Source organism: Triturus cristatus, chromosome 8 (assembly GCF_964204655.1).
Source record: "Triturus cristatus chromosome 8, aTriCri1.1, whole genome shotgun sequence".
In the NCBI taxonomy this organism is placed as follows: domain Eukaryota; kingdom Metazoa; phylum Chordata; class Amphibia; order Caudata; family Salamandridae; genus Triturus; species Triturus cristatus.
This window is the reverse complement of record NC_140591.1, coordinates 1,660,488,443-1,660,516,141: the sequence shown is the minus strand read 5'-3', so window position 1 is coordinate 1,660,516,141 and position 27,699 is coordinate 1,660,488,443. Positions and strand designations below refer to the sequence as shown.

General features: G+C 41.2%; 1 protein-coding gene across 4 annotated transcripts in view; it reads right to left on the bottom strand.

The window, feature by feature from the left end:
- Positions 1 to 27,699, bottom strand: part of LOC146808505 (transient receptor potential cation channel subfamily M member 2-like) — a 2,014,188-nt gene that overhangs the window by 485,272 nt on the left and 1,501,217 nt on the right. For all 4 annotated transcript variants that reach the window (XM_085623584.1, XM_085623586.1, XM_085623585.1 and 1 more), the window contains one exon: positions 25,265 to 25,416. In XM_085623584.1, coding sequence (XP_085479710.1) covers positions 25,265 to 25,416 — 152 coding nt within the window. The remainder of the gene's footprint in view (positions 1 to 25,264; positions 25,417 to 27,699) is intronic.

Here is a 27,699-nt window from a genome sequence, read left to right as displayed (position 1 = left end):
AAAGGTAAGCCCTGAGATGGTTATTAGTGGAAGATCAGAGCGGCATGGTAAGGACATGAGCGATAAAGCGAAGCTTGTATTCTATGCAGTATTGTTGGCTCGAAGAGAGTTATGTAAACTTTGGGTCTCCCCTGTCAGTCCTACGGAGGGTGGTTGGCTACAATCAATAAAATGTGCTGCTAAGATGGACATTTCGGATCAGACTAAAAAGAGGCACAACTTTTGGAAGCCTTTTCAAACACGATATGCTTGAGGGTTAGGTGTGCAAGTTTCAAGAGTCCAATGATTAAGCCTTTATCTGCTTCGGCTGGTGGAAATCTTCTCTGTTTATACAGGAAGACTAGGGAAATGGTATGACTGTGTGGCCAGGGGAGGGGGCCCTCCAGGGGTAATAGAAGGTGCGATGATTATAGGGGGCCTCTACTCCCAAAGCTTTATATCTACCCTCCTGTATCCAGTAAATGAAGCTGAAAACCCAGGGCGGTATCGTAAGGAGAAGGGTGGCAAGAAGGTGAATGAGGATAAAAAAAAAAGAACTTTTGATTCGTTTAACGTAGAAACATTTTTTTGTTAAAACTTACAGATTATGCAACAGATGATGTATTATGTGGCAAATATGGCAGAGCCATAATTATGTGGAAAACATTTGCAAACTAGGCTATTTTGCCATTCATGTTTGAACTGCTTTTGTGGAGAAAGGGAGAAGTGCTGATGAAAAATGGATTCATTAGAATCCACTTTGGTGTGTCATGTGCTACAGTCTTTTTCAGTGGCAGAAAGCTAGCAATATCTACAAAAAAAGTCAGACCTGGCTGAGTCTAGAAAGAAGGGAAATATATGTCTGATTATAATTGGCTTATTGTGTTTGCATGTATAAGTTAATACATGCAATTCGGTTGTATGTGTGAGCGCGTGCAGAAGGAGGCCAGCATACATAACCAAACATGTCCAAGCATGTATGAACATATATTTGTGTGTAAAGCAAAAGTCAGATTTCTGTAAAAGCACCCGAACCTTTGTGCGTGTGCATCTCTTAAAATCTGCTGCCTTTGTCTTGAGTTTTTGAGCCTGGTATGCCTATTTTCCTCAAGCGAGTCTGGGCGTCCTGGTAAAATGTATCAACACGAGAAGGTGTGGTGTTGTACATGTCATAGATTAGTAGACGAGCACTGCAAACTGAAATTGGTGAGTGTGCTGGTGGGATGCAAGATCTGTGTCTCCCACCCTGATACAGTTGCAGTTCTGGAAATGCAGCTCAGGTTTTTCAGGATGGCTGAGAGTCTGTGAGAGAGGGTGTTGTCTGGACATTTCAGATCGTAAAGCACCTCTTCCGCTGCTTTCTGGACAAATGTACAATGCAGTGCTGGAGGAAGCGCACACAACCGACTTCTTATTACTCACAACAGTTATTAGAGGGAGCTCACACTGTTGCACTGCATTGAAATTGGAAAGCAATTTGGTCTAGTCTGGGCAGATTTTGGATGTGTTTCAGAAGCAGTTTCATGCAGAGTTTGTTCTGTACACCTTATATGCCAACCAACATCTCATTGCTTCCCTTGTTAATATGGAGCTGGAATTAAGGACCAGATATAGTAAGCATTTTTACAGTTGCAAACTCACTGAGTTAGCGTTTGTGGTCATAAAAATGCTTTTTCTAATGTACTATTCCCATTGTAAGGGTCCGAAAAGTCTTTCCAATTTCTAAAGCAGGATTGTCAATGGATAGCTTGCAAAGGGCATGTTGTAGGTGCCTCTTCCAAATGCAGAGGATATACTATGTAACAATGTTTACATTGTTTACATGGGAGAGAATGTGGCCATATGGCTAGGGCGGTCGACCTCGGAGCTGGGGAACCGGGTTCGACTCTCGGCAAGGAGGCTCAACATTATGTGGAAATCACTTAATCTCCCCGTGCCTAACAAAAGGAGTCTGTCTATAATGTAACTGGTGCTCACTCCGATACCTCTGGGTCTAGCTAGCGCTATATATAACAAAACAAAAAAAATGGTTTGCAACCGAAATCCAGTCTCAGAACATTGAGGTTTTTACAGCTACCCAAGTTGGAGATGTAACCCATTTGCAAAAGGGAAGGGCCTTTAGGACTCCTTTCTCTTAGTAAATTAAAGAAAATAAAAAAGTTTGTTGGGGACTAGGCAGTGGTCTAAGGGGCTACACTCCGCTCTCAAGCAAAAAAAGTAAACTTTCCTTTTAAAACACAGTCCATTGTCATTATGAAAATTGAGCGGCAGTTTAAAACCAAAGTTTACCTTTTTGAAAGTTGGCAGTCTCGTAGCCAGTGGAGAGAATAGGGAAGTTATTTTCCCACTTGTTCCAACAGGCTTCGAGGGTATGGTAGCCAATAGGAAGGAGCTGTTGAATTTACTTTATGGAAATTGTTAGTTTATGTTTTTGCTATTATTACTATGGTAGGGGTGTTGGGTGCAGAGTGAGGGCTTTCGATTCCTAGATGGAATACAAACTTGAAATGTCTAATCTAGGTGTCATTAATGGCATTATCAATTGGCTGGGATTCCACCTTTGTTAGTTGAATACTACTTGTATTGCAATGATGCTTGTGACTTTAAAAATCCTTGATCTTTTCTATCCCAATCTGGCAACAAATAAACAACAGAGGGTCCCTGAAATCTCAATAGGGAGGAAGAGAGCAGGGAAATAACCACAGGGAAAATACAAAATCTTCCCCCTACGGCTTAAACAGTATTGGTGGTTCATCCAAAATACATATAGAGTTGTCCCACAGACTCTTAGTTTCAAAATAAAAATAAAACTATAACAATGTGAAAGTCAACAATTTTTTAAAATAATTTTAATCTGTTATCAAAAGCATTTATAATCAATTAAATTCATATAAATATAGACATTCAGCAAACATAGGCCCACTGAGAATGATACAAAATAGGAAGAAAGAATATACATATAATATATACAACCAAATATCACAAAACAAAAAGAGTTCAAACACATTGACAATTGACCGTACAATAATAAAATAATATTGTTATACACCAAGTCAAAACCGAGAACAAAAAGACAAAACGGCGACGCGCCTTTCGGAATAATAAAACAAATACATAGTTCCTTCTTCAGGGCATAGACTTTATAGTACGTTTAGTTTTGAGGGGCCATCTGTATGAAGTGAGGAGACCACCGGATATAAGGTATAGGAGCTCACAAGGAACAAAAGTTACATTCAGAATAACAGAGGCTTCAAGGGAGAACGAATATTCCTACCCTGGGCGTCGTCAAAAACTCGTAACAGGAGGTTCAGTATACATCATGGGTTATGGTAGGCAAAGGGATCTGCCAAGATTCCACTGATACAATGATGAAAACCTCTAGTTGAGTGACAGTAAATAACCTCAACGGGTCCAAAAGATGCGTGGAGATAAGTGAAACAGGAAATGGAGAAATCTACATCTGATATTGATGCACTTAAAATTAAGGAAAGGGATATAGGAGCATGAAGTGCTTCGCTGCTAAAATAGTTTCACTCTGGGTAAAGACACGATGATCGTAGATACGAGTGGAGCCGTACCCAACCCAGGTCGCTCTCAAAATCTGGCAACACTGATCAGGAGATGGCTCTGTTAGGACTTTGGCATAGCTGGCGTTGGACTACAGTAACTTTGACCGAAGGGGTACCTCCGCAGGGGGTCGGATTGTGCAGCAGGGTCAGAGCTGCAGGTTAGTAATTAGGAAAGGGTCTGATTGCCCCCTCTGGACAGAGCTGTATGTACCTCTCATACGTCTACCGCCCTGCCCTCTTTAATAAAACTGTTTTATACTTTAAGGATGGAGTATGTACAAGCTGTAAGAAGCACTCAGCTATTAGTTTTACTTAGAAAAAACCCTTTATGTGTCTGCAGTGCAGGAGCAATGGCCTAATGCATTCTACATATTAATACAAATACCCTGTGTACTACACAACTATAGGAGTACACTGCAAGCGCTCTCGACTTCGGAACTAGGGAACCATCCGTTCAATAACCTGTGATTCTCGGCAATCTACACATGCCTAAAAAAATATGAATTTTTCCTTGTATATTGTAAAGCGCCCGAGTATCTTTGGGTCAAGTTTGTACTATATACAAATTAGTTCTAAGTTACTCAGAAAATGAGTACGTCTTGCGCGTGCTGTGTCAAATGTATGCTACTAAGCAGCAAAAGAAACGCATTTCAACAAGGCTATTTTTCAGCTCATGGTTACTTATTTTATTGGTTTGCCTCCTTACATTGTAAAAGACGAATCTGCATAATAAATGGAAATGAACCGTAAATGAATGGTGCACAGATGTTTATTACACGTTTCAATCCACTTCTGGTTCCGCTGCACTGCGCTCCTCTTCCAAGGACAGTGGACAGGAGGGCTCGGGAACACCATGCATCTCTTTCACGTATCCATCACAAGGGTGTCTGATCCAGTGTGTTTGTCATTGGTGTGTTTACGTGTAATATTTGAAAGCGTTACCGCAGTTCTTCGGGATGTAATTTTGTCTAGGGGCCAGAACTGCCAGCCTCAAAGCTGAGAATGAACTAGGCCTGGGCGGTAAATTCCGTTCCGGTCACGGAATTTGGGTAATTTCGTGTTCCGCGGAGAACGCGGAATTGCCAAAAATTCCGCGGTCCGCAGCTTTATTATTTATTATTTATAATAAATTTCTTTTATTTTTTTTATTTATTATATTATTTATTTATTTTATTTATTTATTTAATTATTATATTATTTATTATTTTTTTATTTTTAAAATACAGTTCATCTGCATTTAAAAACTACTAACAGACAAACGATTGCTCTCCAGCAGGATCACGAAGTATGTGTCCTGCTGGGCCCGTGCAGATTTAAAAAAGAAATACAAAGAGTAACACATTCTCTTTCCTACTCCATTAGTCAAACTTTGTGTCACAGCCTGATGTGATAAGATGCCGCAGGGGTCAGGAAAGGTGAATAGGAATAAACAAACTTATTTTCTCCTGCACTGCATAGAAAAAGAAATATCCACGCAGCAGGAAATTGTGGCATTTGCCATGTGGAGATGAAGGGGTGAAGAAATAAACAAAGCCTCGTTAACATGTAAATGGTCTTTCAAAAACAAGTGAAGTACTCAGGTGCGGCTGCGATAATCCTAAAACTGTGTGTGTGCGCGGCCGGGCTGACACACAAGACGTATGCTCTACGCGCCTGGCTTCAAGCCCTCACTGCGAGGGCCAAGGCTCCTGTTCTGGCCCACCCGGCCCACCCGCTAGAACCGGGCCTGGGTCAAGGTAGTGGATTTATTCCCGATCGGGAGGTAAACATTCAACGAGATTAAAAACCAGGGTGAGAAATAGCATTAGAAAGCGCGAGAATGGGGGGCTGACAAGGGCGCGATTGCGAAGTCAGAACTAGAGGAGAGAACAAGAACACGGGCTGCAACGGCGCAAAATGTATTTTTTGACAGTGATGTACTGCCCTCTAAATTAGTCCCGCGTCCCGCGCGTGAATGCAACGGTCAGTGCAGTACGACACTTCTATTTTATACTACAAGAGTGAAAACTGCACTTTAATAGGGATGCATATTTATCATCGAATATTGGGTTATTGACTGGGTGACCGTCGAACTTCAAAAATAAGATGTTCATTTATGACAGAGCAAAGATATATACATCGTTAGGGGACGGTTTAGGGGACATTAACACTGTAATCTCTGTTGGCGCCACTGTTTGTTGCTGCTGCTGAGCTTTAGGCTGTTCTCCACGCTATCGCTGATACCAAGCCCACGAACACCATACCCTGGTGGGACTCGCTGTCCCAGGGTACACTGGCCCTTAATTCCCACATTGGTTGCAGCTGCTGCTGGGGGAGGAGTGGTGATCGCGCTATAAAGCGCTGCCTCAACCCCCGTGGCGCGGGACGTGCGCCGGGCAAAGCCCAGGCCAAGGGCGGGCCAGTCTGAGCCAGTCGGAGACTGTATGAGGCTGGGCTGGGACACCTTCTTACATCTGTCCTGTGTGAGTTTCACTGTACGTACACTAGCTCCTACTGAGCACCATTGAATTGGGTTGAGACTTTGGGGGCTTTACAGAGCAAAATCCTCTTATTTCAAGTTACTCGAAGATCTGTGGGGCGAATGCTCGCCCTAGTTCATTGAGTAACACTAGCTTGTTTTGTGGTAGGATTGGGGAGGCCTAGATAGTAAATAACTATGGGGAAAAGCACCCCCCCCCACACACAAGGCCAACCATTAGGCAGAAAGCACCTATTCGAACCCCACTGTCCAACCCACTGCCCAACCAACTGCTATAGATAGAATGTTGCAATAAGCAAGAGGAGCAGTCTCCAGTGAAATAGAACGCACTGAGAGACGCCTCTCATTAACACCAAGGATTCTAAGTATCTCACAATCTACGGAGCCAGAAGTCCCCTACCCATCCCAATCACTAGCTCTCCCCACCACTCTAGAATTATTGCCCGCACAAGATACCACAGCCCCAAAAAACACCAGCAGCATTGGTTTGGGCGGGGGAGGCAAAAAGGAAAGGAGCGCCTCGGAAGCCAAATGCCCGCAAGGGAGGGAAACATGTGAAGAACACCCCCGGGATAGTGCCAGACCAACTGCCAGGGGATCATACTGCTGATGAGAGTGGTAACAACATTTTTGACAACGGAGCTCAAAGAATATTTCGAACAGCTTATAAAATCTAAGCTCGAAGATGCAATGAGACGAATAGATAATTTAAATACACTTATGGATTCATGGGGAACTAAAATTGATGCTGTTCTGCATAGTATTGAATCTACCAAATCCCTAAACTGGGTAATCGCCCCCCAACAAATACAGACAACTCCATCTGTCTACCCCCAGCAACCTCCTCATGAAGGACAAAAACCTACTGCCCAAACAAATGTGATCATTGAGACCAATTGCCCTGTCCAACACAACCAATCCCTAGCTATTCCCCTTCATAGGGCGTCTCATCTTCCTGATACCGCCCAAGATCCTAGGGCCGTGACTACTACCCCAGATCCACTGACTGAACAACAGGCACCAAGAACTGGTGAAGTAGACACTAGAAATCCATCCCACCCTAAGCCAAGGCAAACAAATTCTATTCTCCCACGCATAGATTTGCCCCCAGCATCAACACCCTATGTTGCCATCTTAGCCGGAGTACCAGAGCTGGAAAATGACCGAGGGGAAACATATTATGAACTGAAAAATAAAATTATCCATTGGTTGAACAAACATAGACCACTCCCCCATTAAGTATATAGCGAAATTTTATTTACCCTTAGGGTTAGTTGGCTGGAGCAGAGGCAAAAAGACATTCATGGGGGTTGTGTCCTCATTAATTTCAGAGACAGAAGGGCGGTCCAGCACATCCTTAAATGGGGAACATCTAGGGAGATAGGAGGAATCCAGACACTCCCCCTGGGCTACTTTTATCCCCCTTGTCCCCTGTTAGATAGAGTAGCAATCTGACAAACTCTGGACAGGGTTGGGAAAACAGCATGACATTTAATATCCCTGTTAGCAACAGATTCAGCTCCCTGGATTTGGTGGACTGACTAACTCCCATTCGTAAAAATTTGAATCCAACCAACGACCAACTACCCGACCGCCAATGCCCAGAGAGATCTGAGGATGGTGACCTACTCGTTGAGAATACCCTTGAGGGTACTGCACCTGTCAGTACTCCTAGTGTATCTGTTAGGACTATAGTGATTTTGACCGCACTACACAGGATAAGGCAGGGTTAAATGAACAGGCTAAAGCTCCCTACCAGGAAATACAGCAGGACAGGCGTCCTTTACAGAACACCAAGATTTTATCCTGGAATATTGCAGGCCTTAGCTCAAAAATGGATCACACAGATTGGGAAGACTATATAGACACCCACGAGATATGCCTCTTCCAGGAAACCTGGTCAAGGCTGGATCTGCATAGAGTTGGATATGTTACACATTGTATTCCAGCCATTAAGGGCCCTAGGGGGAGACCATCAGGTGGCCTTTGTATTTGGGTTAGCACACATCTGGGCTGTAATATTAAAATGATAGATACCCTTTCCCCTGATATCCTCCTTTCTTTTTATAACACCTTGAAAATTGCCATTATCAACATTTACTCTCGCCCAGTGAGGCAGGGGCAAACCTCACAGGTCTTAGACTGTTTGGCCAACTTTCTATACACCTTTCCCAAGCTCACACATGTAATAATTGGTGGGGATTTTAATTGCCATTTTGAACCACTAATGGCTTAACCACCAACATTACTAGTCACTCACTTAGGGCATGCAATGGTAGGTTTTCTTCTGACAGCCCTGGTAACTCTACTTATAATAAGCTGGGACAGGCATCTATAATCGACTATATCTTGGTAGATGTGGAGTTATGGCACAGAACTGTTGATTTTTCGGTTACACTCTGATGTGAAAGCGACCATAACTCGTTGGTCCTAGAAATAGCCCTCCCACATTCCAAACACTATCAGAATTCACCTACATAACCTGTTCCAAATCTAATAATAAATGAGGGAGGTAAAAGAGTACGTTGGGGTACTTTTGTACAGTCAACGGAAAAAGTGGCCACCCTCTACAAACAAATTACACCCTTCTTAGAAACTGCATTTCGAGTGTCTGTAAATAGTCAAGGTCCTGAATCCTTGGTGGAAATAGACAAGAATCACCAGGATATGTTTTCAAAATTGGCAGAGTTTTTCTATAATGGTGAAACCAATAACGGTTCGGACCGTAAACCCAAGCACCCCTGGTATAATAAAGCGTGCAGGGAAGCCAAGAGCGCTTTACTACTGGGGGTTAAAGACAAAGACAACGCACGTATCAAAGAAATCAGGGCACAATATAAAAAAATCTTAGCTGAAGCCAAGACAATCTGGGAGATAGACAAATGGGAAGCAATCAAAAAAGCCCTAGATAATAGAGATATGAGAGGCTTTTGGAATCTAGTGAAAACTGGAAAATCTGAAGGGAACTCTGCAATGTAACCAAATCTGGGGGAGGAAGTCTGGAGATCCCATTTTAAAACTTTATATTCAAGGGCTCTGGATGAAGATGTATCTGTTAGGGAACTAACAATGGATACAATCCCCCCAAACATTAGTGCTCCCCCATGTACTATAAAAGAGGTTGCCGCAGCATTGGGTAAATTGCTTCCAGCAAAGGCACCGGGGTTGGATAGAATTCCTGGCGACCTATTTAGAAATGAACAACTAGTGTGGGCACCCTACCTATGGATATTATTTAACGCTTTCCTTCAAGGGATGGCGTTGCCTCCGATTTGGGCAGGAGCAGAAATCATCCCTATTTATAAAAAAGGCTCCCCGCTAAACCCGGCAAATTATCGCACAATTAGCCTGATTGATGTGACCCAAAAGATATTTGCCCGTGTTCTACTGGGCCGACTGCAATCATGGATAGATGAAAAAAATGTTTTAACACCTTTACAAGCTGGTTTTAGGACTAACATTTCAACTATAGACCAGATCTTTAGATTGTAATTAATCCACTGGAAAACGGTGATCTTGGAGGGTGGTAGCTTATACCTAACTTTCCTGGATCTTAAAACCACATTCGACATGGTGCAGCGTGACCAGCTATGGGGACTCCTCTATGATATGGGAGTACCAGCTTATCTATGCCACCAGCTGAAGCGATCGCATCAGGATACGTATGCGAGAATAAGATATGGTAAGAAAGGGGAATTGACAGCACCCTTCCCTGTAAAGAAAGGGGTGAGACAGGGTTGTGTGTTGGCCCGACCCTGTTTTCCCTCTTTTTAAAGGGCCTAATTGAAACCCTACTGGCAGTAAAAGACATAGATTCACCGAAGCTAGCGAACCGCAAGATACCAGCGTTAATGTTTGTGGACGATACGTTGCTACTTTCCAAGATTCCTATGGGTATGCAGCGGGTATTGGAGGAGTTCTGCAAATTCTGTAGGAAGAGGGATTTGGAGATAAACCTACAAAAGACAAAATATATGGTTTTCCATGCCAACACTAGTAACTGCCCACACCCTCAAATGGAAGGCAGGCCCCTAGAAAGAGTGTCTATCTTTGATTATTTGGGCCTCACACTTAATGACAAGATGGATTGGGGGACCCAAGTAAAGAAAGCTAACCTAAAATTGACACAGTCTATAGGGGGCATCTTAAAAGTATATAAAAACTGTACCCAAAAAGTGTTAGGACCACCTGCAGAAATTTACAAAATCCAGGCAAGGGGAGCGTCATTATATGAAGCAGAACTCTGGGGCCATTGTCCATCTAATACACGATCTACCACGGAGAACACCTTCCTTAGACAGCTTTTGGGGTTTACCCAAAAGCACTCCTTTAATACCACTAAGGATGGATCTGGGCATTGTCCCGATTACCGATATAATAGCCTTTCGACCACTTCTATTCTGGCGCCGCCTTTGGAGCACGCCTGAGCTACTAAATTATAGGGAGGAATTGAAGGAAGTTATGTCTACTCTGAGAGCAGGGAACATTCCATGGCTGTCCTATATTAGAAATACATGCCAAGCACTGGGGAGGGCAGACACATGGTTAACACCTGATGAGACCTGCCCCTCCATTCCCACAAAGTCCCTATTCCTCGCCTTCAAAGAATATAAATTTGCCCAACTATCGCAGAGCACTAACTCATGCAGTTTGACCTCCAGGTTTCTGGATGTCAAACAGCAATATAAGTTAGAGCCAGCCCTGGACAATGTCCAGCCATTTCTTGCAAATAAAATGTTTTTACAATTTAGGCATGGGGTGCTCCCACTCCGAGCATTCACAAAGAAATGGAAGGGAGCAACCAAACTGGATTGTCCTGGGTGTATGCTGACCGAAGAGACAGAACTCCATGTTCCTCTCTTCTGTCCTGCTTATAGAAGGTCAAGGTCTAAGTGGGTGCTGCAGTTGTGCAGAAATGTGGGGATTAGAGACCACACTGAAGCATTTAGGCTATTAAAATGTGAGACCCATCCACTATTTGTCTTTGCCACTTCTAGATTTTTGGTGTGGTACATACGTAGAGGCATTAAAAAGAAACATAGCTCATGAATAATCTATATGTGCCCATTTAGCGATTATGCTGTTAATGTAAATTTGCACATTCTCCCACTAGTAAAACAGTTCTGAAATTCCTTCTCCTGCTCAGCTATTTTATCCCTTTTATTCTGCTTTTTAATATTTATTTATTGCAATTGTTTTTAGAGGCTTTTTAAAAACAAAAATGTGATTATATTTCCCTGTAATTGATTGACCTTTAAGTTTGCTAATCATTGAGTGATGCGTGGCCTAAAGAACAGAAAAACACCTTACAACTTTGTAGTATATCGCCCCTTCTGGCTACTAAGGATACTCTGCCTTTTTCTTTCTTTGTATAAATTCTTGTGCATTATAAGCCTTGGTATTTCATGTATGTTTTAAATAACTGTGCTTTTATGGCTGTACAGCCGAAATAAAGTTTTTTTGACTTGACTTGACTTGATATACATTGTTCATATATTTTAACACAACAAGGGCACCCAAGAGAGGTCAGCCAGGGACCTTGGGAATTAATTATTCTAAACAACAATGGTCCCTAGAACTTTATAAGATATAAAGGAAAAATAAATAAAGATTCAATCAGTGCTATATTACAAGGACTTGTCCAGCCGGACAGAGGTCAAAAATTTACTTATACGTTTAGTAAGCAAACATTGATACATTAAATAGACAAAATGGGACACAAACCTGTGTCCTGTATGAACAAGGGAAAATGTGCAAAACAGAAGGAAAAACAACGTAGGCTCAGGCAAGGAAAATGGTTTGTCGTAAGGAGCAAATACAAAGTGAACAAGCAAACAAATCACAAGAACACCTTTATACTTTTACAGTAAGTTATTTTCAGCATATAAGGTGTTTTTTAGAGTGTCAACGGCATTTCGATCCATTGGGGAAATACAAGGATCATCATCAGGACAACAAGTAAAATGCCTATTGAATGGAGCCTGAATAACCAGGATGGAATGGGAGGGTTGGAGCGGAGTCAAGGATACGTAATCAGCGGCATTCGGGCAGTATGTACGGAGTAATATCCTAAGGAGTGGGTTTCAGGTGTTCGTCAGAACGGTAGGTGGGTAATTGACATTGCAGGACCCGCTAGGGACCGTGTTGCGGGGAGGTAATATGGATGTGCAATTCAGCGCAATTGAGGGTGCTGAGCCGTTGCAGCGTGCTCAGCAGCACTTGGTCCGTTGTTCTGGTAGTAATCTCATGGAAGCGGGTTTCAGTAGTCCATCAGTGCGGTGAGCTGGTTTCCGTCAATGCGGGAGTACGCTGCTACGGCTTGGCAGCTACCCTGGGAAAATGCGATTTAAACCCGCCTACATACAGGGCAGAGATAACTATATAGTGATCTTGAACACTACTTATAGTTATATATATATATATATCTGAATGGTTACATATAGATTATTAAGAGACATATTTGACTTATAGAGTACTTTAAACAGTCAATACTGAGACTTTTAGCTATTATATAGTGACTTGATAAACCAACCAGGAAAATAGGCCTTTTTTTGAATATTTTAAAATAAAATGAACCTCATCGAGCAACATGATTAATATATTTTTCGATATAACATAAGAAATATAGATGAAACAAATAGTATTAATCTTATTTGTGACCGTTAATAATAGATTATTGCCTATTTTAGTTTTAGTATTTTAGTACTTTCATGTAATGTGATTGAAGATAAATAAATAAGATAGTATTTACCTTTAAATATTCAATTATTCCCATTGTTAGACGCGCTTTGTCAATAAAAAATAAAAAAGACATGGTTGTTTATACCCTGGTCACATGACCCAAGAAACCCTATCCCAACTCCTGTAGGAGAATTTAGGCGGAACAGAAGTGAGTATACATCATGACCCCCAACACATGACCCGAGATAGCCAATAATAAAGAAATAACTGGCAAAACCTTCATCACGTGACCTTGGAAATCCAATCAGAGGTCTCGTGAGAAAATCTAGGCCGATTAGGAGGAAGTTGATGCCATCATCCGCATCACATGACCCGTTTTAACCGATATCGAAATAGGACTAATACCACACAGGTGTGTTTATATAGCACGAACCAACAGCGAGTGTAAAACATCCCGAAACGACTGAGCAGGACGCAGAGACGCCGCCGCTTTTTATATCTATGAGACTATTCGAAGGTAAACTTTAATATAATACATTTATTTGAGAATAGATAGAATGTACATTAAGGAAGGACAAACATCTCTACATTCGATATAAATAAGGGGACTTAGGCAGTTTTTCACCAGAGTCTCAATAAACCTCATGAAAGTTCTGGCGGTGTAACTGATATTCTATATAGAGAGCTTCAGCAAAACACACTTTAATAGCTACATAGAATGCGCAAAGATCAGGCAATGATATTTAAAATCTCTTATGCTTAACATCAAATTGCCTATAAACTAGGAAGACACGGGAATATTAGATAGAAACCATCCTTATTGTATTCTGTTGTTTATTTCAGCCATATCCAAATGACTGCTTTTCGTTTAAAACATCGTTCTTCATGAATTGTATCACAAAATTATCACTGAAAGACGGACTATACAAACAGGTAAATTTTATAAACAAGTCAAAATAAGGATAAGGGTTGATTCAAATAGAACTAGACATTATCATGTTTGTTTTTTCTTCTCCTTTCCAGTAACTTTCATCCATTGAATCGCATACTGTGTAACAAAACACCCCCGTTGGGACATAAAATATAAAGGAATAGATTTATAATCCTTGCGAATAAAAATACTGTAAGTAATGAACTAAACTTAAGACAACCCCCGTAATACATTAAGGGTGAACCAACTGATTTTGACTAAATATAACATCATTGTTTTTCAGCACCAGTGTTCAGCCAAAGTTTATTGATTTACACATTGAAGGAAACACAGTTTTTCATTGCTGGAAATTTAGAGAAGATATAAATAAAGTAAGCAAATAAAATTGAGCTAATGATGAATAAAATCAATAATAAAGGATCTAGGACATTTCCGTAATATACGAGGTTGATAAATATGATAAATATAATAAAATGAATAATGAAATAATGACATCATTCAATATAAACTCTTTTATTTTAATAAAGAAAATGTCTTATCCAAACAGAAATGTCAGAATCACCTTTCTTAAAGAATCATTCACTGAGGTGATGGTGAAGGTCAAACTCTCTCAGATAATATCAAAAACTTGAGTGTAACTGTTAGATTATGTTGTAGGTTTACGTGTGGCTCTTTCCTGATGAAGACGCAGTTTGCGTCGAAACGCGCGTCGAAAAAGATTCAACTTGTCTGCCACTAAGAAATGTTTACTTATGTAATTGTGTTTACTGATGAAAAAGAGTTATAATATGTTTTAATATTCATATATTTTGATTTTAAAGTGTATTATGAAATGTTTTTCAACATGTCATTAAATGATTGTTTTTAAAGTCTAGTAAGTGTTGTTTGGGTTTTACATTGTTGCACTCTGTTTCTTGGAAATTAAATTGCACCAGAGGGGCGCATATATAACAATAGATTACATACTTCTTGATCATATTGCCTAGGGATTTATACTCTACTTGCATAGTACCCTGCCCTAGGAAGTGTACATTTATTGGACAGGGGGCCCTTGTTATTTTTCATGAACTTTACCCACAGCCTGTCTATATGGGGCTAACTTTTTATCAACATTTGTTTAATATGATTGACCTTCCTAGCTATACATAACATCATTGTTTAGCGAATGACATTTTGTGTGAGATACTTAAAATTGTTTACAATATATGATCATTGTCATCTACTTAGCTGGGAAATTAGTATTATTATTGTGTCATTAGATAGAAATCTGTATACCGTAGGTTACTTATATCATTGCCGTATTAGATTGTAACTGGAATACCTTAGATTCTGTCTGTACTCTATATAGAATTGACCATTGATTTTCACACGAGTAGGTCCATTTACTTTCCATGGCCTTTTTTTAAAAATAACTCTATAAAAAATAATCAATTATCATCATATTCTATATTTATTATTTTCCTTTTTCCCATCCCTTCTTCCTTTGTTATCATGGAACAACTGAAAACATTTGGTTTCTCCGATGAGGAGCTTGCCACTTTAGTAGGAACAAGCAATACTTTTGGTAGCATTTCCAACACGAATATTCGCAATAATGAAGACATTAATCAACTCATAGATTTAAAAAAGAAGGTGAAACGCATGGAAGCCCATGGGGCTTTCATGCTTGAATACCTAAAAGTTGGAATAATACCATAAGGACTACGTATACGAAATATCCCTGGTCTCTTTATAGAGTATAGACAATTCCAGAGATTTCATGATTTTAATAATAGAAACTGCAAAAAAATTAGTCAATAATCTCAAACTGGAAATAATAGAACTAGAAGATAAAATTAAGAAATCTAAAGATTTTGAAGAAGCAAAAAAGAAATTAGAAAATTCAGAAAGAGAACTTGCATCATTTTCTGAATATTTGACTAAACGTAAAACAGAAAAGCTAACTAAAGACAAACGCTATTACTTCATAGAGAAAACCTATCCGTATTTAGGAGAGAATTTTTACTAACAAAACCAATACATAAATGAGAATATTCCCAGAAATCAAAAAGTTACAACCTTCTCAGATACCTTAGACTCGTAAGGTGAAGGTAGTTCAAATTACTATGAACCTCAGATTCAGCAAAGATCATATCAATCCAATCAACAGACAAGGCGTCCTTTTTTAGCCCAACGCGGGGGACGACGAGGCAGGCAAAGAGTGAGCTTCCAATCACCATCGAGAGAAGAATATCAGAACCATCAATACCAACCGGAGATACCACATGTCTTAGAAACACGCAAGAGACAATATTGGAGATGAGGGAGGAAATTCCTATTTTCAATCTCTCCTCCGAACCTCTTAGTACCACTAGCGTCTCACTTCTTGCTAAAGGTTTATCCTATGTTCCTAATACTGCGACTAATAAATTTGAGCTTCATAGAGATATTATCTCATTTTTCCGTAAGATTAGATAAAAACATTTTTGGGGTGACATTAATAATCTTACAGAGACACCAGAATTAAATGAGCTACATATCAAATCTAACTTCACGCCTTCACTTGATCAAATCGGCCCAGAAGTAGGTGTTTTTGAACACACTGTTTTAAAGCGTCTCAACCAGGCATGCAGATTTATTCCTAAACCAATATATAATTTAGATAGAGAAGAATTCCTGACCCCGAAAGCCTTAAGTGAGAACCCCTTGTTGACTGTCAAGAATTGCGATAAAGGAGGCGGTATTGCAGTTATTGACACTATTACATATGAACAGAAAATGACTAACATGCTTCAAGATCAGAGATTCTACTCTAAAATTAGATTTAACCCCACTAAACAGATAAGTCATAAAATCAAGTCTCCGACAGATAGGGCGCGTGATTTAGGGGATATTAGTGAAAAAGAACATGAATATCTGAATAGCTCCCTAGAGAAGATGCCATGGGGCACAGGGTCAAGACTGATTTGCATATGGCTGGGTTCAAACTGGAATGGCATGGTGAGCAAAAAAATAATGGAGTTAGGCCCAGATCTCTGTACTGGGGTGAATGTATGACATTGTTCTGCATTCTGTCCATCAATTGTTGTTTTTGCATTTGTCACCCCGAGTGGGTAGGGTATGCTCAGACGTGAGTCCCTTGTTCTCCATGCCACTGGAATCAAGCTATCCTGGCTGACGAGGGCTGAAAGCCCGAAACCGGTCCTAGGATGCTTGTTTCCAGTCCAGGGAGGACCTGGCTTGGCAGTTCGGGCTGGACTGTTCCCATGGGGCACAGGGTCAAGACTGATTTGCATATGGCTGGGTTCAAACTGGAATGGCATGGTGAGCAAAAAAACGATGGAGTTAGGCCCAGATCTCTGTACTGGGGTGAATGTATGACATTGTTCTGCATTCTGTCCATCAATTGTTGTTTTTGCATTTGTTACCCCGAGTGGGTAGGGTATGCTCAGACGTGAGTCCCTTGCTCTCCATGCCACTGGAATCAAGCTATCCTGGCTGACGAGGGTTGAAAGCCCGAAACCGGTCCTAGGATGCTTGTTTCCAGTCCAGGGAGGACCTGGCTTGGCAGTTCGGGCTGGACTGTTCCCATGGGGCACAGGGTCAAGACTGATTTGCATATGGCTGGGTTCAAACTGGAATGGCATGGTGAGCAAAAAAACGATGGAGTTAGGCCCAGATCTCTGTACTGGGGTGAATGTATGACATTGTTCTGCATTCTTTCCATCAATTGTTGTTTTTGCATTTGTCACCCCGAGTGGGTAGGGTATGCTCAGACGTGAGTCCCTTGCTCTCCATGCCACTGGAATCAAGCTATCCTAGCTGACGAGGGCTGAAAGCCCGAAACCGGTCCTAGGATGCTTGTTTCCAGTCCAGGGAGGACCTGGCTTGGCAGTTCGGGCTGGACTGTTCCCATGGGGCACAGGGTCAAGACTGATTTGCATATGGCTGGGTTCAAACTGGAATGGCATGGTGAGCAAAAAAACGATGGAGTTAGGCCCAGATCTCTGTACTGGGGTGAATGTATGACATTGTTCTGCATTCTGTCCATCAATTGTTGTTTTTGCATTTGTTACCCCGAGTGGGTAGGGTATGCTCAGACGTGAGTCCCTTGCTCTCCATGCCACTGGAATCAAGCTATCCTGGCTGACGAGGGCTGAAAGCCCGAAACCGGTCCTAGGATGCTTGTTTCCAGTCCAGGGAGGACCTGGCTTGGCAGTTTGGGCTGGACTGTTCCCATGGGGCACAGGGTCAAGACTGATTTGCATATGGCTGGATTCAAATTGGAATGGCTTGGTGAGCAAAAAAACGATGGAGTTAGGCCCAGATCTCTGTACTGGGGTGAATGTATGACATTGTTCTGCATTCTGTCCATCAATTGTTGTTTTTGCATTTGTCACCCCAAGTGGGTAGGGTATGCTCAGACGTGAGTCCCTTGCTCTCCATGCCACTGGAATCAAGCTATCCTGGCTGACGAGGGCTGAAAGCCCGAAACCGGTCCTAGGATGCTTGTTTCCAGTCCAGGGAGGACCTGGCTTGGCAGTTCGGGCTGGACTGTTCCCATGGGGCACAGGGTCAAGACTGATTTGCATATGGCTGGGTTCAAACTGGAATGGCATGGTGAGCAAAAAAACGATGGAGTTAGGCCCAGATCTCTGTACTGGGGTGAATGTATGGCATTGTTCTGCATTCGGTCCATCAATTGTTGTTTATGCATTTACGGCATCCCAAAAGTGCATAAGAATGAACATGATCCTCCTTACCGCCCAATTGTGTCGACACTTGGCTCGGTCACTGAGCCTTTATCGAAATATGTTGATCATAAAATCAGACCTTATGTCCCTAAGATACGGTCTTACATACAAGACACAAGAGACATGATTAATAAAGTTGAAAGTCTTTAATTCAACCCGGAAAGGAATAAATTAGTGACTCTTGACATAGAATCATTGTATAGCAATATCCCACAAAAGGAAGCTTTGGAAGCTGTAAAATGGTTCATAAATACATATGAGGTTCCAGGCCCAAAAATGTTTATACTTGATTGTCTAGATATTGTCCTGAATGAGAATAATTTTGAATTAGGAAATAGTCTAGACAAACAGACGAAAGGAGTTAGTATGGGAGCATCTGTTGCGCCGTCTGTGGCAAAGATATACATGGCTCTTTTTGAAACAAAGAATATTTTTAATGAGATTGCCCCTGTCTTCGAGTCTATTTCTCACTTGTCTAGATTCATAGACGATATATTTTTTGTCTGGACAGATGAGGAACATGAACTCGAAGAATTTTTAACTTGGATAAATTTAACTGATTCTAACCTTAAATTCACTGCACATTCTAGTACACAAAAAGTAGAATTCTTAGATATCTTAATAAAACAAAATTCTGGAGTACTAGAGGTAGATTTATTTGTAAAACCCACTGCTAGAAATACACTTCTGCATTTTAATAGTCATCATCCTCGAACACAAAAACAAAGCATACCGTTTTCTCAATTTTTAAGACTAAGACGTAATTGCACGAGGTTGGCAGATTTTGACATTCAAGCTATCTCCATGAAACAGAAATTTATATCTAGAGGATACCCTCACCGGCTGGTGAGAGCATCGTATAAAAGAGCTAGATATTATGACAGAGACCATCTCCTTACAGGCATTACCAGGAAGAAATCTGAACAACTTGTTTGTGTAACTAAACATTCTACACTTAACGCTAAAGTTAAACAGATAATAAACTCTAATTGGCACATCCTAAATAGCGACCCAACACAAGAGTTCACTATACCAAAACCTCTATATGCATATAAACGTAATAAGAACATCAAAGACATAGTTGTACATTCGCGTTTTACCAAAGCTAACACCTTGGTACAGAAAACTATCGATGGGAGTCAACCTTTAAAAGGAACTTTTAAATGCCTATCATGCAAATCCTGTGATTCAGTCATGGAAGGAGATACTCTCATTTTTAATGGTCACACTATTCGTGCACAACAGATGTGGAACTGTAAGACACAGAATGTTGTCTATTTAATCATATGTCCCTGTAAATTAGGGTACGTAGGAGAGACTTCTAGAGCTATTAATACGAGATTAACAGAACATTGATTAGCAATCCGGACAGCTAAAATCACTGCTCCATTAGTGAAACACTACCTTGAATCAGAACATAAACCAGAGGATATGCAATGGAGAATATTAGAAACAATCAAAAATGTAGGAGATAATGAAAGCAACAGAATTCGTAGATTGAGAGAAGTCTACTGGATATTCTCTCTTAATACAGTAGATAATGGGTTGAACAATGAGCTACCATGGGAAAATGCGATTTAAACCCGCCTACATACAGGGCAGAGATAACTATATAGTGATCTTGAACACTACTTATAGTTATATATATATATATCTGAATGGTTACATATAGATTATTAAGAGACATATTTGATTTATAGAGTACTTTAAACAGTCAATACTGAGACTTCTAGCTATTATATAGTGACTTGATAAACTAACCAGGAAAATAGGCCTTTTTTTGAATATTTTAAAATAAAATGAACCTCATCGAGCGACATGATTAATATATTTTTACATATAACATAAGAAATAGAGATGAAACAAATAGTATTAATCTTATTTGTGACCGTTAATAATAGATTATTGCCTATTTTAGTAGGGACTTTCATGTAATGTGAAGATAAATAAATAAGATAGTATTTACCTTTAAATATTCAATTATTCCCATTGTTAGACTCGCTTTGTCAATAAAAAATAAAAAAGACATGGTTTATACCCTGGTCACATGACCCAAGAAACCCTATCCCAACTCCTGTAGGAGAATTTAGGCGGAACAGAAGCGAGTATACATCATGACCCCCATCACATGACCCGAGATAGCCAATAATAAGGAAATAACTGGCAAAACCTTCATCACGTGACCTTGGAAATCCAATCAGAGGTCTCGTGAGAGAATCTAGGCCGATTAGGAGGAAGTCGATGCCATCATCCGCATCACATGAACCATTTTAACCGATATCGAAACAGGACTAATACCACACAGGTGTGTTTATATAGCACGAACCAACAGCGAGTGTAAAACGTCCCGAAACGACTGAGCAGGACGCAGAGACGCCGCCGGTTTTTATATCTATGAGACTATTCGAAGGTAAACTTTAATATAATACATTTATTTGAGAATAGATAGAATGTACATTAAGGAAGAACAAACATCTCTACATTCGATATAATAAGGGGACTTAGGCAGTTTTTCACCAGAGTCTCAATAAACCTCATGATAGTTCTGGCAGTGTAACTGATATTCTATATAGAGAGCTTCAGCAATACACACTTTAATAGCTACATAGAATGCGCAAAGATCAGGCAATGATATTTAAAATCTCTTATCCTTAACATCAAATTGCCTATAAACTAGGAAGACACGGGGATATTAGATAGAAACCATCCTTATTGTATTCTGTTGTTTATTTCAGCCATATCCAAATGACTGCTTTTCGTTTAAAACATCGTTCTTCATGAATTGTATCACAAAATTATCTATCACTGAAAGACGGACTATACAAACAGGTAAATTTTATAAACAAGTCAAAATATGGATTAGGGTTGATTCAAATAGAACTAGACATTATCATGTTTGTTTTTTCTTCTCCTTTCCAGTAACTTTCATCCATTGAATCGCATACTGTGTAACAAAACACCCCCGTTGGGACATAAAATATAAAGGAATAGATTTATAATCCTCGCGAATAAAAATACTGTAGGTAATGAACTAAACTTTAGACACCCCCCGTAATACATTAAGGGTGAACCAACTGATTTTGACTAAATATAACATCATTGTTTTTCAGCACCAGTGTTCAGCCAAAGTTTATTGATTTACACATTGAAGGAAACACAGTCTTTTATTGCTGGAAATTTAGAGAAGACATAAATAAAGTAAGCAAATAAAATTGAGCTAATGATGAATAAAATCAATAATAAAGGATCTAGGAGATTTTCCGTAATATACGAGGTTGATGAATATGATAAATATAATAAAATGAATAATGAAATAATGACATCATTCAATATAAACTCTTTTATTTTAATAAGGAAAATGTCTTATCCAAACAGAAATGTCAGAATCACCTTGCTTAAAGAATCATTCACTGAGGTGATGGTGAAGGTCAAACTCTCTCAGATAATATCATAAACTTGAGTGTAACTGTAATATTATGTTGTAGGTTTACGTGTGGCTCTTTCCTGATGAAGACACAGTTTGCGTCGAAACGCGTGTCGAAAAAGATTCAACTTGTCTGCCACTAAGAAATGTTTACTTATGTAATTGTGTTTACTGATGAAAAAGAGTTATAATATGTTTTAATATTCATATATTTTGATTTTAAAGTGTATTATGAAATGTTTTTTAATATGTCATTAAATGAATGTTTTTAAAGTCTAGTAAGTGTTGTTTGGGTTTTACATTGTTGCACTCTGTTTCTTGGAAATTAAATTGCACCAGAGGGGCGCATATATAACGATAGATTACATACTTCTTGATCATATTGCCTAGGGATTTATACTCTACTTGCATAGTACCCTGCCCTAGGAATTGTACATTTATTGGACAGGGGGCCCTTGTTATTTTTCATGAATATTCAGGCTCCATCCAACAGGCATTTTACTTGTTGTCCTGATGATGATCCTTGTATTTCCCCAATGGATCGAGACGCCGTCGACACTCTAAAAAACACCTTATATGCTGAAAATAACTTACTGTAAAAGTATAAAGGTGTTCTTGTGATTTGTTTGCTTGTTCACTTTGTATTTGCTCCTTACGCCAAACCATGTTCCTTGCCTGAGCCTACGTTGTTTTTCCTTCTGTTTTGCACATTTTCCCTTGTTCATACAGGACACAGGCTTGTGTCCCACTTTGTGTATTTAATATATCAATGTTTGCTTACTAAACTATGAAAATGGCAATAAAAATATTTAAAAAAAAAAATCAATGTTTGCTTACTAAACGTATAAGTAAATTTTTGACCTATGTCCGGCTGGACAAGTCCTTGTAATATAGCACTGATTGAGTCTTTATTTATTTTTCCTTTATATCTTATAAAGTTCTAGGGACCACTGTTGTTTAGAATAATACATTGTTCATATAGCATTTAGATTGAATGGGAAACCCCTTTGCGCCGATATACACTGTTGAAAACTGCAGGGGGCAAAGGGGTCTGCTTTTTCACTGTGGAAATAGGTAACCCAGACACAGGTGCACTTCAGATTGTATATCGGATAGACGGGCCCCCAGACACAGGTGCACTTCAGATTGTATATCGGTCAGGCGTGCCCCCAGACACAGGTGCACTTCAGATTGTATATCGGTCAGGTGGGCCCCCTGACACAGGTGCACTTCAGACTGTATATCGGTCAGGCGGGCCCCCGGACACAGATGCACTTCATATTGTATATCGGTCAGGCGGGCCTCCAGACACAGGTGCACTTCAGATTGCATATCGGTCAGGCGTGCCCCCAGACACAGGTGCACTTCAGATTGTATATCGGTCAGGTGGGCCCCCTGACACAGGTGCACTTCAGACTGTATATCGGTCAGGCGGGCCCCCGGACACAGATGCACTTCATATTGTATATCGGTCAGGCGGGCCTCCAGACACAGGTGCACTTCAGATTGCATATCGGTCAGGTGGGCCCCCAGACACAGGTGCACTTCAGATTTTATATCGGTCAGGCGGGCCCCCAGACACAGGTGCACTTCAGATTGTATATCAGTCAGGTGGGCCCCCAGACACAGGTGCAATACAGATTGTATATCGGTCAGGCGGGCCCCTAGACACAGGTGCACTTCAGATTGTATATCGGTCAGGCGGGCCCCCAGACACAGGTGCACTCCAGACTGTATATCGTCAGGCGGGTCCCCAGACACAGGTGCACTTCAGATTGTATATCGGTCAGGCGGGCCCCCAGACAGAGGATTCCTTTCAGCTATTTACTGACGGTGCATGTCGCTCACGTTCCAAGCGACCCCCCCACCTCCCTCCACCACTTTCTGGAATAATGACTTCTGCGTTCGCAGTCTGTGACACCTTTAAAGTCTATGGGGCACTTGACACCTTATGGCAGATCCGCCTGACTTCTGTGACTTAATTAGACAAAAGCTTCTAAGGAGAGGTTAACTGGAAAGGGTGTCCCTGTGTAACATAACTGGTGCTATTGTAAAGCGCTACAATACTTTCGGGTCGAGTTTGCGCTATATTTAATCGGAAAAAAACCATTTGCAATGCAATAGGTCTCGCACCAAAGCACGTCGTGCCTGCAGTAAGAGAAACTGGATAAAGAAAGTAGTGCTCACAGTCTAAATAACACTTACTGTGTAACAACTGAAGTAAAGGGGGCAGTCGCCATGGGAGGTGACATATGAACAGGAGGCGGTACTGAGGAGGGACTAACAAGCCTATTTACGAATCAAAAGTCAGCATTTAGGACGGACAATGACACAAGCCAACGGCAAATATGGGCAGAGAGTGGGCGGGGCTCCTATTCCCTAATCCACTACAGCAGATCGCCAGAGCAGCGCATGCGCGCTGGCTCAGGCGCAACCTAAAAATGGCACACATAGCAATATAAAACCTTGGCAGCTATGCGCTGCCCAGAGACTACAAGTAGATCAAAATGCAGCAGGCAGATTAGTCTCGGGCCTAAGCGGTAAGATCTCCATCGCTAACCATTTGTGTAAATTGAACTGGCTTCAAATTTGAAATAGAAGTCTGCAGAAGGCCTTGTGGCTCTGACATAAAGCTTTATGAAGTCAAAGAACGTTATGTCCTCAATTTTTACAAGATACATCAACTCCTGATTTACAAATTTCTGAGTGGTTTTAGTGGTTTTATTTCCAAAGGTGTGGAACAAGATGTCATCACATTTAAGATCACAACCAAACCACTTCAGTTGGAAAAAAACCCACTTAAAAGCTTACCCGTTGAGTCTTCACCTATAAGATCTTCAGCAATTCATCTATGAGATTTGCCTCTTTTTAATTTTTCACCTGTCTTTTTCCAGATCTTTCACAATCTAGTGCCTAGCACTAGCATACCTCTTGGAAGGCCATATATGAGCTATGCAAATGTAAAATACAAATACTAACAGAGTCCTACACCGATCAGTGCTTGCGTTTCATTCCAGTACTCTTCATTTAGTATATGAAGAACTCTTCCTTCAATACTACTGGGTGCAGCTTAATTAAAGTGAAAGTCCTCACAAGAAGCCACTTTACGGCACTATCACAAAAAGCCACTTTACGGCACCATCACAAGAAGCCACAAAAGTGTGTTGATTACGACAAAGGGTCTCAAAGTTGCCTTGTTGCTATGGAATCGGAGGAGAACTAAACAGAAAACTCTCAGTGTTCCAGGATCTGTGGAAACCTTTGCACCGGCACGGATTGAGGGAAGTATAATAAGTGCAAAAAACACATGCTCTGTTTATGAAATCATATACCGATGGGAACAAGTGCTCAATATAAACCAGGAAATGTGGAGTGAGTGAACAGCGTTTTGATAGAAGAAACATCAGACCTGGGAACTCATCTCTTTGTGAGTAGAAGTTGTACCTTATTGCCAGGTTACATACTCACCCGCCATGGCACCAGTTCATCCGGCACTGGGTAGCGTTGTACATTGGAGCCGGGGTACATCAACTGGCGGGAATGCACATGGTATTCACCTGTGCTGTACACAAATTTCTCCCCAGAGGTTGACTCTTCAGCTTCAATGCACTCCAGGTTCACTGCAGGAAAGAAAGGATATTAATTGGTCGCAAAACACAGCAGGCACTGGTAGCTGCAGGGCTGTAAAGAGTGGAAGATGCAACAAGGGGGCACAGACTCCTGATACACTGAGGCAGACTGGAGAGCCATACCATTGCAGCCTTTCATCTAACCTATCTCACTATTGTTGCATGACACCCTGACAAGGGGTCATGCAACCACAGTGAGATAACTCCACAAATGTCTCATGATATTCTCTAATACCAGCTGTGTCTTTTTCATTTACACCGTAAATGTTACTTTATTGCTTCCATAGTTTGCTGCCCCTATCCATCCGTGAACAGTCAGGTTTGTTGTTCCTTTCTAGGTATGCAATGTGCACTTTTATTGATGGACACTGACAACATTGTTAGTCGTCAACTGATGGTTGTATGCACAAGGATAATTATCAGCACAATGTGTTTCTTGCTTATGTGGGTGCACAGGCATAACCTCCCTCTCAAGCGGGGTTAGGTACAAATCGACAAACGTGCTCCTCCCCATAAGATATCTACCTAACGCCCCTCCACTGAGGGATCTGGGTCTTTGTTTGGGGGGGCACCTGGTGTGTTACTGCTCTATCACTATTTACAGTACAGTTTTATGGTTTGTATGTCTTACACGGTTTGGTGCGACTCATGCCCTTCACAAACTATTCTACTTGCTCCCTATCACTGTTTCCTAATGTTCGTGACCCTTCTCTCTCTCAGGTGGGGCGATGACACTAGGGGGAGGACACCCTTACCACACTACGTATGGCTCACTATACCATAATTACATGGAATGTGTGGGGCATGCATACTCTATCGTGACAAAATGCTGTGTATGTATATCTAAAGCTGCACTCAGCGAACATTGCATTGTTATAGGAAACACACCTGACACATATAGAGAATACTAGACTACAAAGGAGATGAAGGGGACAGGTGTATGCCACATGATTCTCTACTTATGCCTGTGGGCCCTCCTGTTATCAAACCTGACACTCCATTTGTCACGGAGGAATCGATTATAGACACCCAAGACTCTTATGTATTGGTGAAGGAACAACTGGAAGGACACCCTATATTGCTGGGTTCTCTCTACGCACCAAATTTGGATGAAGCCCATGATCTACACACACTCACACACCTGTTTGCAGTGAGAGGAGATTCCATGGCTGCTCGGGGAATATTTTTATAGTGTGTTTGATACCACCGATGATCACTCCTTCCCTCTTTTGCCATGTACGCTTATCATCATCAATGCTTGTACGTTATCTAACTGGCTGCAACAATGGCATCTGAAAGATGCATGGCGCAGCTGCAACCCTGTGTTGAAGGTCTACTCCATATACTCAGCTGCTCATCAATTGCACGTCCTTTTAGATAGACTGGTGGCTACTTACTCGCTACTCCTGTCCATCATGGCAATAGACTATCTGGGACGCACACACTCCGATCTAACCCCCAAATCCTACAGTTGCAGTGGGAGACTATCATTCCTCCTATTCCCACATAGAAGTTACAGCCAGCACTTGTGGAGGACCCACCTTTTCAGGCCTCATTGAGTTCCATGATGGACTACTTCTAGCTAAATGCAGGAATGGCTTTGCATGGCCTGATCGAATGGGACTCCTTCAAGGTGACCCTGAGAGGCCACTGTCTAGAGGCACAGATTAACATGAGGCGCAGGCTCACCCAAGACATCACTAACCTAGAACGCAAGCTGCAGGGGGTATAGAATCAAGCGGCTGAGGAACTGGACGGTTCAGCCACATTGGCCAATGCAAAGGGCAAATACATGATACTAGTAGAACGACTGTGTTGTGTCAATTATGCAGCACACTCCGCAGGCACATACAATAAGGCAGAAAAATGTGGGCGTCTACTGGCTTGGCTGATCCGGCAGGATCGCCCCACAATTCTATCACAGCGCTGCGCTCAGAGGCGGACCCCACCTTTATACACAAGCTGCCATTCATGATGAGCTCACCCATCACTACACTGCTATTTATCAATTGCACACAGACTCTGACCCCGACAAGTATAGGGTGTTTTTATCTGACTTACCCATGCCCACTATTCCATTAGACACTCAGTTGGAACTGAATGAATTGCTAACTGTATCCAAAGTTCGCAATGCCATCAGAGCGCTGGCCAATGGCAAGATGCCGGGTCCAGATGGATTGACCTCCGAATTTTACGAAGCTTACCCATCAAAGCTTGCGCAACACTTGCTGATGATATATGATGAAGCCTTGCCTTTGGGGACACTCTCATAGT